This window comes from Siniperca chuatsi, linkage group LG19 (genome assembly GCF_020085105.1).
Source record: "Siniperca chuatsi isolate FFG_IHB_CAS linkage group LG19, ASM2008510v1, whole genome shotgun sequence".
Classification (NCBI taxonomy): domain Eukaryota; kingdom Metazoa; phylum Chordata; class Actinopteri; order Centrarchiformes; family Sinipercidae; genus Siniperca; species Siniperca chuatsi.
This window is the reverse complement of record NC_058060.1, coordinates 1,340,482-1,354,364: the sequence shown is the minus strand read 5'-3', so window position 1 is coordinate 1,354,364 and position 13,883 is coordinate 1,340,482. Positions and strand designations below refer to the sequence as shown.

Sequence of the window (13,883 nt, the reverse complement as noted above, 5' to 3'; positions counted from 1 at the left end):
TTGGCACTGAGTGGTACATTAGCCAGTTAAAAGGAAGAAGGAAGGTAACGAAAGCGCAAAGATTCTTATTTGATTATACACGAATGAAAACATACTTATGAATATTATTGCCATATTCTGCAAATAGAGCCCCGTAAATCCTACACACTGAACCAACCTTTAAGTAACATTTTCAATGCAGGACTTTTACTCTTATTTTGAGTATTTTTTACAGTGTGGTTTTAGTACTTTTAGCTACTTAAGTAAATAATCTGAACACTTCCTCCACCACTGGGAAAGTATGGCTAAATAGCTATCTTACAAAATTGTTTTCAGCTCTCAGTTCACCTGAATCCTTAATTTTGCATCTCCTATCAACATCTTGATGTTCCTATAAAACTGCAATATGACTGCTATACACATATCATTTTAAAAAAAATGTTGCTTAGGTTTTTACAGAGGTGTGTACATTTTCCACAGTGGGAAGGGAAATATTCAAACCCAAGACTCCATGTTTTTTATGGCTGCACTATTCCATTGGCTGCATAATTTTATACACATTTCCCCAGAACTCTGCCTGAAATCTTTGGTATCTCCACTAGAATTTTAGTTCAAAGGTTTGAACAAAGTTTAGGATAACAGTAATAATATGTTATCCCCTAAGAAATTTTAAGGCATGTTAAAGATAGCACAATGTTGTGTTTGAATGGCCCAATCCAAAGCATATCCACATATTTCCACCTAAACTGCCTTAACCCACAGTTTGCTAGCAGCTAAAATTGACCAGCATTGCTTAAACAACATCCAACGTAGCATCACAACTGAAAGAGTTTTGAGGGGTGAAGGACAAATGTAATGAATGGAAAAAACCTAACAATATTAATATTAATATGAAAAAATGAATGTGGTATTGTAGGCACTTTTATACCACAGCACAGACAGTTTGCCACTAACACTCTCTGTCTCCTGCTAACATCCTGCTCCTCATAAGTGACCAGAGTTGTCCTAGCAACCTGTAACTTCAGTGCAAGTGGGAACATTATTATTGAACAGAAGAGACCCCAGAGTAGATCCCTGAGAAACTCCACATGCTATACAAACACATTTGCCTTCATACAATAACAATAACTTCATGCTAATTTGAGAGCACAGTGGACACAAATTAGTAAATTAAGTACACAAATGATTAAAAAATATATAAATCAAGACCCCTGACAGCTTTGGGGCTCCTTAGCATTTTGACTACCTGGTTTTCAGATTGTAATAGCTGCCTCTCAGTGGGAAACGCATACATTTAAAATGCTTTAGTACACAAAAAGGTTCAGTGTTTATTTGTAAAAAAGCATTTACCACAAGTTAAAATCTGATGGTATTATTTGGATGGAAATTATTTTTGATGGACAATTGGGCTTTTCCCCGACTGAGCACACACAGACGTTAGCCAGATTTTCATGCACCCAAAAGACAGTAAAGTACCTGTGAGTAAGGAAGGACCAATACAAGCATCCACATGAACCTGAAATGACACATTGACATTGTGTGCAACTGCTTGAGCAATATGAATGCAGCCATGAACAGCAGTCCTGCTGTTCCTTACCACCTACTGGAGTGATGACTCATTGGTGTTCTTTCCTTAGACATGCAGTTGAGGCAGTTTAAAAAAATATGGTGGATCTTAAAAACAAGGTCAGTGATTTTTTTGTTTGGAATGCTTATGCAATCAAGCTGAGTCCATATTTGTTTTTCTTTCATGCAGGAACCAGGCTGGCCTCAGGGGTAGGGGGACAAGTCTGGCTTTGGGGACATTTTTCTTTCCTTTTTTTTTTCGCATTCAGCTCTGGTCACCTCTGAGCTTTGAGAGAATAACACTGCCAGGAACGATGGAGGTCGAGTTGTGATCTAACAACAGCTGACACACTAGTGGGGAGTAGCTGTGAACAAACCACTCTGCTGCTGCTGCTGCTGCTGCTGCTGGAGCCACTCCACCAGTCACAGTCATATTCCCCCATCTGGAAAGTGCCTTGTTGTTTACAGGTGCAGCAATGCGGAAAAGGAAAATATCTGCACTCCCCCCGGTTTAATTTAATCTCAGTCCATTTACCTATTGTTGCTCATCTGCCTCAAACCTGAGTGCGGCAGTAATAGAACTGTGTTGCCCTCAGCTGTGACACCTCTCTGCCGCTCAGAGAAGGGGGCTAAGGCTGCCTGAGCAGCCTCTGAGAGGCATTTATCAGTGTCAGACACACTGCACACAGCACTCACTGCAACACAGTTGTCAGCATAATTTGGCTGCCTCATAATCTCAGACTCTGCAGCCCCGGGGATTATTCAATTTTTTACCTCTATTCAGTGGCAAGTAATATCTTTCTGTGTTTTGCTTCAGGGTGCAGAGGGCTATCTGCGCCCAGAGCAGGGTGGACTTTGTGTTTGAACTGTCTGACCAGGTAGAAAATGATTGGCATTTACAGATGAGGAGGAGCGGTACATAGTTTGATAGTCTGAGAAATGAAAATAATGAGAGAAAACTAGGCTGCTTCATAGGAACCTTTTCTGTTACAAGTTAAACACCATGAAGATACAAGACTGATTTCCTCTATCAGCTTGAGTATGTTGGTGTGAAAAAGACATGAGGAAAATGTGGACCATTCGAAAGTGCAATGTGCAACATGTCCTTACAGGCAATAAAACATCTCCATTCACATACAAACAGACAAGAATACATCACATACTGTAAATTAGTTATTGTAAGTTATGGGTAAATGATAGCTCATTGCTACAAATATGTAATTTGTCTATTTAGTATGAAAATGCAGCCACATCAGTGTTGTTCAGTTTTAGTTCATTATTTTGTCTCAGCTTAGTTTAGGGTTAGGTTTTTACTGATGGCTTGAGACCGTCCTCACCAGAAAATGACAGCATTGATTGTTTGTTCAAACATGACCATCTTCTTGTTGTAATAAAAATAATCTCTCTTAGCAACAAAGGCGGAAGTAGTGTGACCACCGTTGTACACCAGTACACCTCGAGGTGGTCAGGGTGACTGTACCGGTATACAAAGTGTCTGACTTTGAGACTGGAGACCACTCTTTGCATCCTATCTCCTACCAACAGTCAACGTTGGTTTCTTTTAATAATAACCTCAACTAAGTAGTTTTAGGTCCCTAAACTTGACCAGTCCATAACCACAGGGGCAGCAGGTCAGAAGATGCTCCTATGGGTTGATTTGAAGGGCAATGACAAACAGCCTGTTTTGTCATGTAGGTATGAAATCTTGGATGGTTACACTAAATAAAAAACACTCTGGTTGAGTCCATACAGTCTGCACCTTTTCTTACATATATAAAAAAGAGATTTTTTTGTGCAAACAGCCCAAAGTGACAGTAGATCTCTTCAAGGTGAGAAGTTAAACCACTAAAGCAAAACCAAGATTTTCAACTGGTGTTAAGTTGCTCTTTAATCATATTATTAGTGAAATAACAAAATCAAAGTGATTCAGTCACCCACACATGACTGAAGTTGTAGGTATTAGAGTTAAATATTTAAATGCATGTACCTTTTGTATTTAACCAAGTAACATGATGTTTTACCGTTTGCAGTAGTAATCCACTATTACATCTGATCAGCCTTTACAGTTGCAATTTAGTACTTAATCCTAAAAGTTAGTGGGAAACACCTTTTTGGAAATGGTTGACAAACCAAAGTAAAGTAAGTAAATACAAATGACCTCAATTCCTTACAGGTCAATATGAGAACTCTGCTTTTGTCATTCCTGCTATATTTGTTAATCATGCCTACACCATTCTTTAATGTTATTATTATTATTATTATTATTATTATTATTATTATTATTATTATCATTATTTCTGAATAACAGCTGACTGCAGTTTTCTAATCATTTGAGGCAACAACAACTTGTCCTTTGCTTTGACGTTCCATTTTGGTTGCTGCTGGTAGCCATTTCTAATTGAAATTAGATATATTTAAGGCAACTCAATAGGTATTACGCTGCACACATCTATTTTTAATTTTTTAAGAATATTTTTGGGCTTTTTGCGTTTATTTGATAGGAACAGCTGAAGACAGACAGGAAATGTGGGAGAGAGAGAGAGGGAGGATGACATGCAGTAAGGACTCAGCCTTGTACATGGTGGACGTGCTCTACCAGGTGAGCTACCAGGACGCAACACACTGCACACATCTTTGAAAGGATTTCAGCCTTACTGTGCTTAATGAAGGACACAGGTAACATTGATATTCTTTGCAATCTGCTGAATGTAATTACAGACTGAGTATTACGATCCCATGATGGAGATATATCGCAGTAAATCTCATGAATTACATTTCTTCAAGTTCAATAAAAAATTATAATAACTTAAAGCCAGTACGTGTAGCATTTTTATGTATAGCATCTGTCAAATTATTCTAATGGCAATACTTCTTGTGTGTAGAAAAAAGAGACAATCCTGGAGACAATCTATGTATGTGTTGCTTTCAGCTCCTTCTCCTCTCACTGTCCCTGGGTCATATCCGAAGGTGTCTTTTTTTGATACACTAGAGGACATTTTCAAATTCTACAAACAGCAAAGTTTAAAGCAAATGAGGTCAATAATTAAGGAGCAGTGAAATTCAAACCAAATCGTTGTGGAAAAGAATATAAAAAAGATGCTACTGATTTGGCCAGCCTGCTCAGGCAGGGAGTTCCAGAGCTGAGCACCATAGGAAGCCTGCCTGAGGATCTCAGGAGCTGCTCATGGGGGATGAACATTTCTAAAATATAGCTGGGACCCTGACCATGTAGTGCCTTAAACATTAACAGTAAAGTTTTGAAATCAATTTTGAAACTCACGGCAGCTGCAGCTCCCTGTTACTGATTGGCCTCTGTTGGTCTCTGGTACCCATGACCACTGCCTCTTCCATCTGACTGGCAATCAGGTAGCCAACATATATAAAGACATATTTTAAAGACGAAAAGAATGAGGAGGCAAGTAGAAAACAACGTATGTGTTGTACAAAGAAAATATGCAGCCATTGTTTTAACAAAGCAAAGTTTTAACAAAGGCTGAATGCAAAGGTGCACCCTGCGGACTTCCCGAATAAGCCCTTGCAGATTGCAGCAGCTAGGTCACGAAGGGATGAAATGTGCTAGGAGACGGGACTTAAAACCTCAAGTGTCTCCATGGAGATGAATTCAAATTCCTGACCCTGTAACTCATTTCAAAGTATTTTTCTTAAGGATTCTAAAAGGTATTGATATTTGCAATTTATGCATGATGTATGCTGGTCTGCTGCATTACAGTAGTAGATTTAACAGGTATGGTCAGAATACGCAGTACAATTTTCCCTTAACATGAGCTGCCAACCCTATTATATTCACATTAAACCCTCGAGTGAGGATCCTCACACTGTACATGCACAAAATCTACCAAAGCCAACCTTTGCCTGTCTAGCTTTGCAGAATATAACATCCATACTATTCAGCATATGCATATTCTGTATATGCCTTATGTCTTCAAAAAATATGGTACATATTATTATTATTTTATATTATTGCATGGATGAAATGATATGGATAATTTCCCGAGGGAAGTATGGTGAAGTCTGTGCCTCAAGCAGACTCAGTGGAAGTCAGCCGAAAGTCTGCTTAAGGCCCCTTGCAGACTTGATCAATTGTGGATTTGGACAGCCCTTGGCACATGCGGACTTCCCAGGAATGCGCCCAGAAGTCTGCAAGTCTTTAAGTGCTGTGACGTCCGCACATTTTGACTCAGCCAAAGAAACATCACATGCTGCTTTTCCTGATTTCTTCTTCAACAGCAACCCTGCTTTGTGCTGCTGCAGATTTGTCCATAGCGCCCACTACAGTGTTGGAGAGCAATGGCAACTCCTTGATGGACAGGAGCATGACTTATGAAAGTATGAACACAATACTTGTTGTGGACAGTGTGCACACAGCCACAAAGGAGATGGTCTGCGGACTGCTGTGGGGACCATGTGGAGATCTTAAGGCCCTCTCCACATCATCAGTGTGCTGTGGAGAGAGCAATGATGACAATGAAGGACTTGCATGCTGCACTGATTTTATGCCTTGCAGCTGCACTGAATGTTCAATCAGATTCACCTTTGACATTTGTCGTGACCTTTTTCATGTGCAACCAGTCAGATGAAAGCCAGTATTCTATGTTTCTGAGTTCCCAGAACGGTACACCGCCACCTTAAAACCAGCAGAATGTCAACAGTCAGCCTGGTACCTGGTGCAAGTTGTAACAAAAACTGAAGCTACAGTTTGATAGGGCTATTAATCAATACCAAAGACTCAATGATTACTTGGCCAAATACTGGCTCTCACGTCACATTTTCTTGCTTGTACTTTTGTTCTGCAACACCTGCATTATATCTTTATAGTGCCATGAGACCTGGTCTGTTTAGTCTGTTGAGCTGTTCAGAGCTACCAGATACTGAAGGTTCTCATTGGATCCACAGGTCAATCATAAGAGTGTGTAGATCACTTGAATGATGGGGAGGTCTGTTTTCTGAAAGCGCCATTTTACACTTTATAAATGCATGCAGACTGTTGTTGGTTGTTCTGAATCTCCCTAGCCCCTAAGCTTTTTCAACCAAAGTAGGTGACCCATGAACGTGTCAAACACATCAGGAAGGTTACAGACCAGACTTTATGCTGGCAGTAAAAACTCTGGCTACATGAGTGTTTTATGTGTTCCTCAGTGCCCTCATTATGTAACCCTCCCCCAGGGTCTTACCTGAGCCGGGGTTGTGTTTAGCTGTATTGGAGGATGTGTGAGAGGTGGAGGTGGAGGCTACCCTCTGGTCTGAGCTCATGCTGTCCTGGCCCATAGGTGAGCTGGACTTTCTCGGCTTCTTGTCTGTCAGGTGCAGCGGGGAGCTTTTCTTGGGAGGTTGCAGTGGTCGTCGTGGCCTGGCCGTAGCGTTGACCTTCAGCCAGGCTTGGGCTTTGTACTCCACAATCTCTCCGTAGTTAGCTCGTGTCACCCGGCACTCGTACAGTCCTTCGTCACTCTTGCTGACTCTGGAGATCTGCAGCTTGTGTGAGATGTCGTTGCCTTGGACTTTCACTGTCTGTTAAAATAATTCAACAAGATCACAGTGTCATAGTGGATGGCGTGATGGAATACCACAAGGTTTCATGGCACATGATGCCACGTTATTCTACAACATGCTACGTGACCGTTATACTGTGACATTTGGATATAACACGTTCAGAAGAAGTTGGACTCATGCTAACATATACAGATGTGGCAATGATAATTACAGGTGAAACATATATTGCTAGGAGCACAGATTTGTTGGCTAGACAGGATTGAAATAGTGGTTCTCAACTGTGGGCCATGAGCATACAAGTTTTTCTTCCATCCTGTGGTGAACCTTGAGGGCTCCAGAAAACCTTTTTATACTGGTGGCACTGGGGCCAATATCTTTTGCTTACTGGCTTGAACACAGAATCTAGTGGTGTCTTGAGATGGGCAATTTAAATAAAATCAGAGTACATGTACGTGATTTGATATAGGGTTTTCTATATACGTATACTGTTATGAAATCAACTTTCTGAGAAACTGCTTATAGATAAAACAGCTAAATAGTAATGTATGTTTCCGGCAGACATGAAGGTACGTAATCACAGAGATGCAGCAATCTTGTAAATCCAATATTACTATAAAGCAGTCCTACTCATTGATTTGCAATGTTGCTTGCAATGACTTAATACAACCAGAAGTAACAGACACCTTGGTAGGTAAAGGTTGAGAAATTTCTATTGTCTCACTGTATATACATATAATCCTATCGCCCAACCCTGGTGGTGTCACTTACAAGGATATTAAATCTTGGATTTTTTGGGGGGTTGGGTTAGTAAGTAGTAAATTGGTATAGCCCCTGAAAACCTGGTATTTATCCATAACAATAGATATTCATGACTAAATAAGCAATGATCAAAGTTGAAGTTCAGAAAAAAACTTCAATATGTATTATTGATAAATGTCAACAGTCAAAAACCATAAGCATTTAGCCACTGTCATAAAAAAAATCAGAAATACGTGACACCCCCTTTTAACAAATGCACTCTATCCACTTCAAACCAGTGAGAAGAGTAAAAGAAAAAACACCACAGACAGAAAAGAAAATATTACAACTTTGGCAAATAATAATGTGTTCATGTAGGACTGTTAGAAGCTGATTGAGAACATATGTTTTTAGGATCTTTAAAGCAGGATGTGCCATAATTTTGTCAGCCACGTGTACTCTTGAGGTCAGCATATTTTGCTGCTTATTTTAGGGAAAAAATGTTTACAGTGTGGGTCAGAATTAGACTAAATGACTGCAGTGGACTTTTTGCAATGATAGAGTCTATTACAGAGTGACTACTGATGTAGTGAATGTCAAAGTTGGGTCTGTACAGTATATTAACACAGTAGATATAGAACAAATAAAAAAGTCACATGTTAAATGGACTAAACTTTAATACAAGGCTGCATCACTTTCTGAGATTATATAATGCAATATACAGGGTACACGTTGTTTGACAGTATATTTTTGTGACTATCCATTTTCCTGAAGATGATGGTAAAAAAGAAGAGGCAGGATAGACAACTTTATACCTGCAAGTGAGTCTGCAATCCCCAACTGTGCACCTGTGCATTTATTGATATCGAGGGGTGAAGAAGTGATCCATGGTGGCCTATACAGCTCTGAGAGCAGCGCAGCAAACTCACTTGCCCATGCACGTTAATCAGGACAGCTCAACTGGTCGTGCTGGCGGGACCAATGAAAACATTTTGTGGTACTTGGCCAACATAGACCAAACCTGTCTCCTAGAAATTCTGTTTATACACAACTTTTAGTTTTTTACCAAATACTTTTAAAGGAAAAAAATATATGCCTGAATTCGGTTGACTGGTAACGTTTTTTTCCAGTCCACAGTGTGCTTGATTCTTGTACGAGGACACTGTGCTGTAAGCTGTAGGAAGGTGGTTGGGGTAAACAGCGGGCTAACAAAGCACACGTCTTTGACACTGGAAAGTGGGGTTTGCATCCTGCGTCCCGCATGTGGTTAGGTTTAGACAACAAAACAATGTAGGGTTAGGGAAAGGTCGTGGTTTTGGTTCAATATTGAATTAGTGAACACATCTTGCTTCAAGTTACTGTTGACTTTTTTAATTTTAACAATGCGCAGATACGTTAACTTGCTTAGCAGATTGATTTTTGATAAAAACATTTCCTTATTATATTAAACAGTAGACAATACAATAGAAACACCCCTATGATGTTTAGCAGACTTCAGTGCTTCATTTAGGGAATGGGTAATCTGCTTGCAAGCTGTCCATGGTGGCTTTAATTAGAACCTTTTTCTTCTAAATCTATCTGAGATAGGTCTATTGAAATGACTAAGCAAACACAAGTGAAGTGCTGCCCATTATTTCAATTAGTATTAACAACATTGTACCAAGTTAATTACTGAAATCTAGGAATGCAGCTACAATGCTAGAAAGAAGTCAGACAGCACATGTTCCTAGATCTATGACATTATTTTAGTGAGTATAATGTTAACCCGTAGAAATGATGATCCAATGCGTAATAAACCCGAATTTACCTATAAAAGACATCTCTAGGTTACCTTGATCCCAGACCTGTCACCATATATTGCACCTGACTCTTGGACTATCCGAGGACTCCAGTGGTAATTTGGTAATTCAGACGAAGGCTGTGTGGTGCACTGGGCACAGAATGCACATACAGAGTGACAGGAAAAAAGGGGCGGAACGGCTGCTGGGACATGAGCGCAGGAAGGGAACCACTCTGACAGTAATAATACGCTGCCAATGATTTCACTGATTAGCTCCTTTCTCTGGTTGAAGGTGTATTATTCGGGGAAATCAGCTGCTGTTGTGTTTGCTCTGAATGAAATGCTGCCAACTTGGGTCATGACGGCACGCGTTTGAGAAGCACTGGGCTACAACCAGGGATACATGATGTGGTCTTCAACTTACACTTATTTTTGTCCCTTCGTCATCAGGATCAGGCTCTGGTATCATCTCCATCTGTGAACACAGAAAGTCAGAGAAAGAGAAAAAGAGCATTAGCAAAGTGATAGTAGTTGGCTGAGTTCAGTGTAGCTCTCAAAGAGCGACTCTGTGGACACATTCAAAGATGTGTTTTATGCAAGTCTAGTGTCAGACTCACTAAAACCAGCTATGAAATTACTCCAACTTAAAAAAAATTCATCTATCCACTGACGTTATAAATCTTTCATTACAACATGCATTGCTACTGTTCTGCCTTTAAAAATAAATGCACAAAGATGTGACTCTTGCCACAGTTTTGATTTATTTTTAGATTCTATGAGTGGTTAGGAAATTAAAGACAGCTTCCAGACGCTGCAGCGAATCAAGGGGAAATATTGGTTCAGACCTGGATGCTGTGTGACAAACAGCTTCCTGAGACAAATTAATCAAAATCTGCATCAGTCTCCGCAGTAAAAGTGATATTACAAATGAAAATGTGTGACAAATAAATGTCAGAAGGCCTGGAAAAGCTTTTCAGTAAAAAGAATTCTAAGCACAAAAATACTGAACAGCAGCACAGCCCTGGGGCTCACGAAATGCCCCTGTTTGAGCCCTGGTGGCATAGTTCTAGCATGGGGGCAAGCACTAAGCCTACAGCCTACATCATGGACTGGGCATTGATTTTAGAGGCTATAATTTATTTATCCCACATCGGATGCCAAATGGATGTGCGCCCGGAAAAAAAGTCTGCCGACTACAAAGCTGAAGAGGAGCAAGAGCGGTGCAGTAGAAAAGCCTTGAGAGGAGGAGGAAGTTTCTCCAGAGGACACGGAAGCTATTGGCTCCACGGCCGAGACAAAAATGGAAGGGCAGGAGAGAGATAAGATGGCTGCTTTCGAAGCAGAGAGCATTCCTTCAAGTGCTGTAATTATGTCAAGGAACCTGGAGCTTTTCTCTGGAGAATGTTAGACAGACAGGTGATTAATGAGCCATTAGCTTTCACTGTCTGCATGTATGTATGACTCTTACATCTTGACTTCACAGATGGACCTGGCATCCTCTTTGTATCAAGGAGACGTCTTTAATGGTGAGGCAGGATTAATTGTCCTCGGCCTTGGCGTTGGACTGTTTCAAGTCATCAATTTCAGCCTGCTCTTTTACAAACTTCACAGTGGTTATATGGGCTGGATGTGCAGTCTATATATGTCACCTGAGGAGGATAAAGTTCCACTGGAGGACAGATGCTCTACTCTGGTTACATAGTGGCTGCTGCATTCAGGAAAACATGGTCAGTCTATTATTTTCCAATGTCTGATTTTTGTAATATAAAATTAATTCTTTGTTTATTTCAAATCCGTTTCTGACTTTCCTCAAAGCACTAACACAGGCAACTTGTTGTCATTGATTAGTCAGTCAGTTAGGAATGGTGAATAGCTAACCTTTGTTAACATCTGGTAATTGTGTATGATTTAAATAGAACTTTAAATTAGTTAAAGTGGAGCCACACATCAAGATCAGTATACTTGTAATACTCGGAATAGTAGCCTGTTTGTTGAGTCTGAGAAACTAACCCTGATGATGTCATCACAAATTAGGGGCATGGAGTTTGACAGTCTGCAGGTGCTTACCAAGCACTGAGGGTCTAATGAAGACATTATTGAATGTGGAATGTTTTTGGAGCTTAACCCTGATGAAGATGTTGATGGTCAGAATCAGAATCAGAAATACTTTATTGATCCCCGAAAGGAAACTCTTTGTTACAGCAGCTCACTAACATGTCAGTGCACACAGGAGAAAGTACTAGCAAAAATATAATACACCATAATACAGGTCAGAAAATAAATTAAGTACCAGGTGGGTATAAGTATAAAATAAAATAAGTGTGAAGTACAAAGTGGGTTTACCGGTTGATAATGATAATACAGTATAATAATACAATGTAATAACATAAGTAATAAGTAGTAGTGCATGTACTGTCGAGTTAAGGGTAGCCTATTAAGATTTTTATGAGACGGTGGATATTGCACAGCAGTAACAGAGTATGAATAAATATCAATATCAATAAATAGGAAAAAACTAGAATATTGCACCGGAGTATTACCACAGGATATTGCACATATTGCAGACTGACACTTAGAGGGAGGAGTTAAAGAGTCTGATGGCCACAGGCAGGAATGACTTCTTGTGGCGCTCTGTGGTGCATTGTGGGGGGATGAGTCTTCCGCTGAAGGTACTCCTTTGTTTGACCAGCACGTCATGGAGCGGGTGGGAGATAAGAATAAGAATTACTTGACCACCTCTCTCTCTCTCTCAACCCAACCAGCAGCAGCAGATGGCCGCCCACCATTGAGTCTGGTTCTGTCCAAGGTTTCTGCCTCTTAAAGGAAGTTTTTCCTTGCCACTGTCGCCAAGTGCTTGCTCATGGTGGGATTTGTTGGGTCTCTGTAAATAATATTATAAAGAGTACAGTCTAGACCTGCTCTGTAGGAAAAGTGTAATGAGACCATTATACCACATACCATAATTAGCTATATTCTGTTCTGACTGAACAGAATATAACTAATTAGGGGTGGCTGTGGCTTAGTGGTAGAGCAGGTTGTCCACCAATCAGAAGGCCAGCAGTTCAATCCCGGCTTCCCCCATCCCACATGTCAAAGCGCCCTTGGGCAAGACACTGAACCCCAAATTGCTCCCGAGGGCTGTGCTCTCAGTGTGTGAGTGAATGATTAATTAGTTTCTTTGAACTGATGAGCAGTTGGCACCAGTGTGTGAAGTGCTAGAAAGGCGTTATACAAGTACAGTCCATTTACTGATCAAAGGCCTACCGTAACTACTGATCGTTAAGTATTGTCTTCCCACTCCACAGTGTTTTTGTCCCATGGGGGATATTTAACAGTGACACAGAATCCTGATTGTGGTGATGGTGTTGTTTTTTACATTTCCAAAGCCTAAAATAAACTCACTAGGTGGCCAAAAGGGGAAAAACACAAGTGACATCATTGGTCGTTCATTATATGATTTTATCTGCCAACTGTCAACACCAGCTGACCCAGACTGAAACAGACCTGGTCCAACTTGGTCTCATCAGTCATCACGCCCAAATCATATTCATAATCTGCTCAACAGTCTTAATGTGTGTCCCTGCCTTAAGGAGGGCATTTCTTAGGAGAGAGTCACCACTGTGGCTGTGGGCATATGAAAACAGGAAGTGGATCAAACTTTTTTTTGTTTTTGTTGAAAGCTAAATGACCAACTTTAGAAATATGTAAACTGCAACATGCTTCTGCAGACATCTTTTAAGTTTAATCATGTATTTCTCTACGTTTTGGAGCTGGAGCTGCTACTGAGCTCATAGACATCAGGCAAATTAGCAAAAACTGCAGCATTGTAAGAGTCAACATACTTTCAAATTACATGTAGAAACTTAAAAATGACATACATGAATTTGTTTAACTCAGAGAACAGAACTATTCCTCAAGGTGCATCAGGGTTACAATACTACATGCATGGTTGACATTAAACACTGCGTAACATCCAAGACAGCAGCATCAGGACACAGACTATTTACACACAGCAGTATTTCAAAGAGCCAACAGCTAGGACTACATGTGTGTGGGAACAGTGGGTGAGGATGAAAGGAATGCCAATATGAATCATTTTTATATTGAATGAATAATATCTTTCTGCTCTGTCTCCAGGTCAGCTGAATGTGCTCGCCTTGTTCACATATTATGAATCAGTACACGTCTGGCTTCACATCTACCTTTCAAACATTTTAAAATATTTTATCCAAATTGACTCTTTGTATTTGCATGCACTAAAACGAAAAAATTAGGCACTATTATATGAGTGTGAACCCATTAGTCACCC

General features: G+C 40.2%; 1 protein-coding gene across 3 annotated transcripts in view; it reads right to left on the bottom strand.

Moving 5' to 3' along the window:
• vstm2a (V-set and transmembrane domain containing 2A) overlaps window positions 1–13,883 on the bottom strand; it is an 81,606-nt gene that overhangs the window by 9,160 nt on the left and 58,563 nt on the right. The window contains exons 3-6 of one of the 3 annotated variants that reach the window (XM_044176765.1): window positions 9,999–10,049; window positions 6,738–7,074; window positions 6,098–6,190; window positions 1,618–4,900 (exon numbers count right to left, since the gene is read on the bottom strand). In XM_044176765.1, the coding sequence (XP_044032700.1) occupies window positions 4,809–4,900; window positions 6,098–6,190; window positions 6,738–7,074; window positions 9,999–10,049 (573 nt within the window). In that variant the 3' untranslated portion in view covers window positions 1,618–4,808. Of the gene's footprint in view, window positions 1–1,617; window positions 6,008–6,097; window positions 6,191–6,737; window positions 7,075–9,998; window positions 10,050–13,883 lie in introns of those variants that run through there. The other 2 variants (XM_044176766.1, XM_044176767.1) reach the window with 2 other exon arrangements.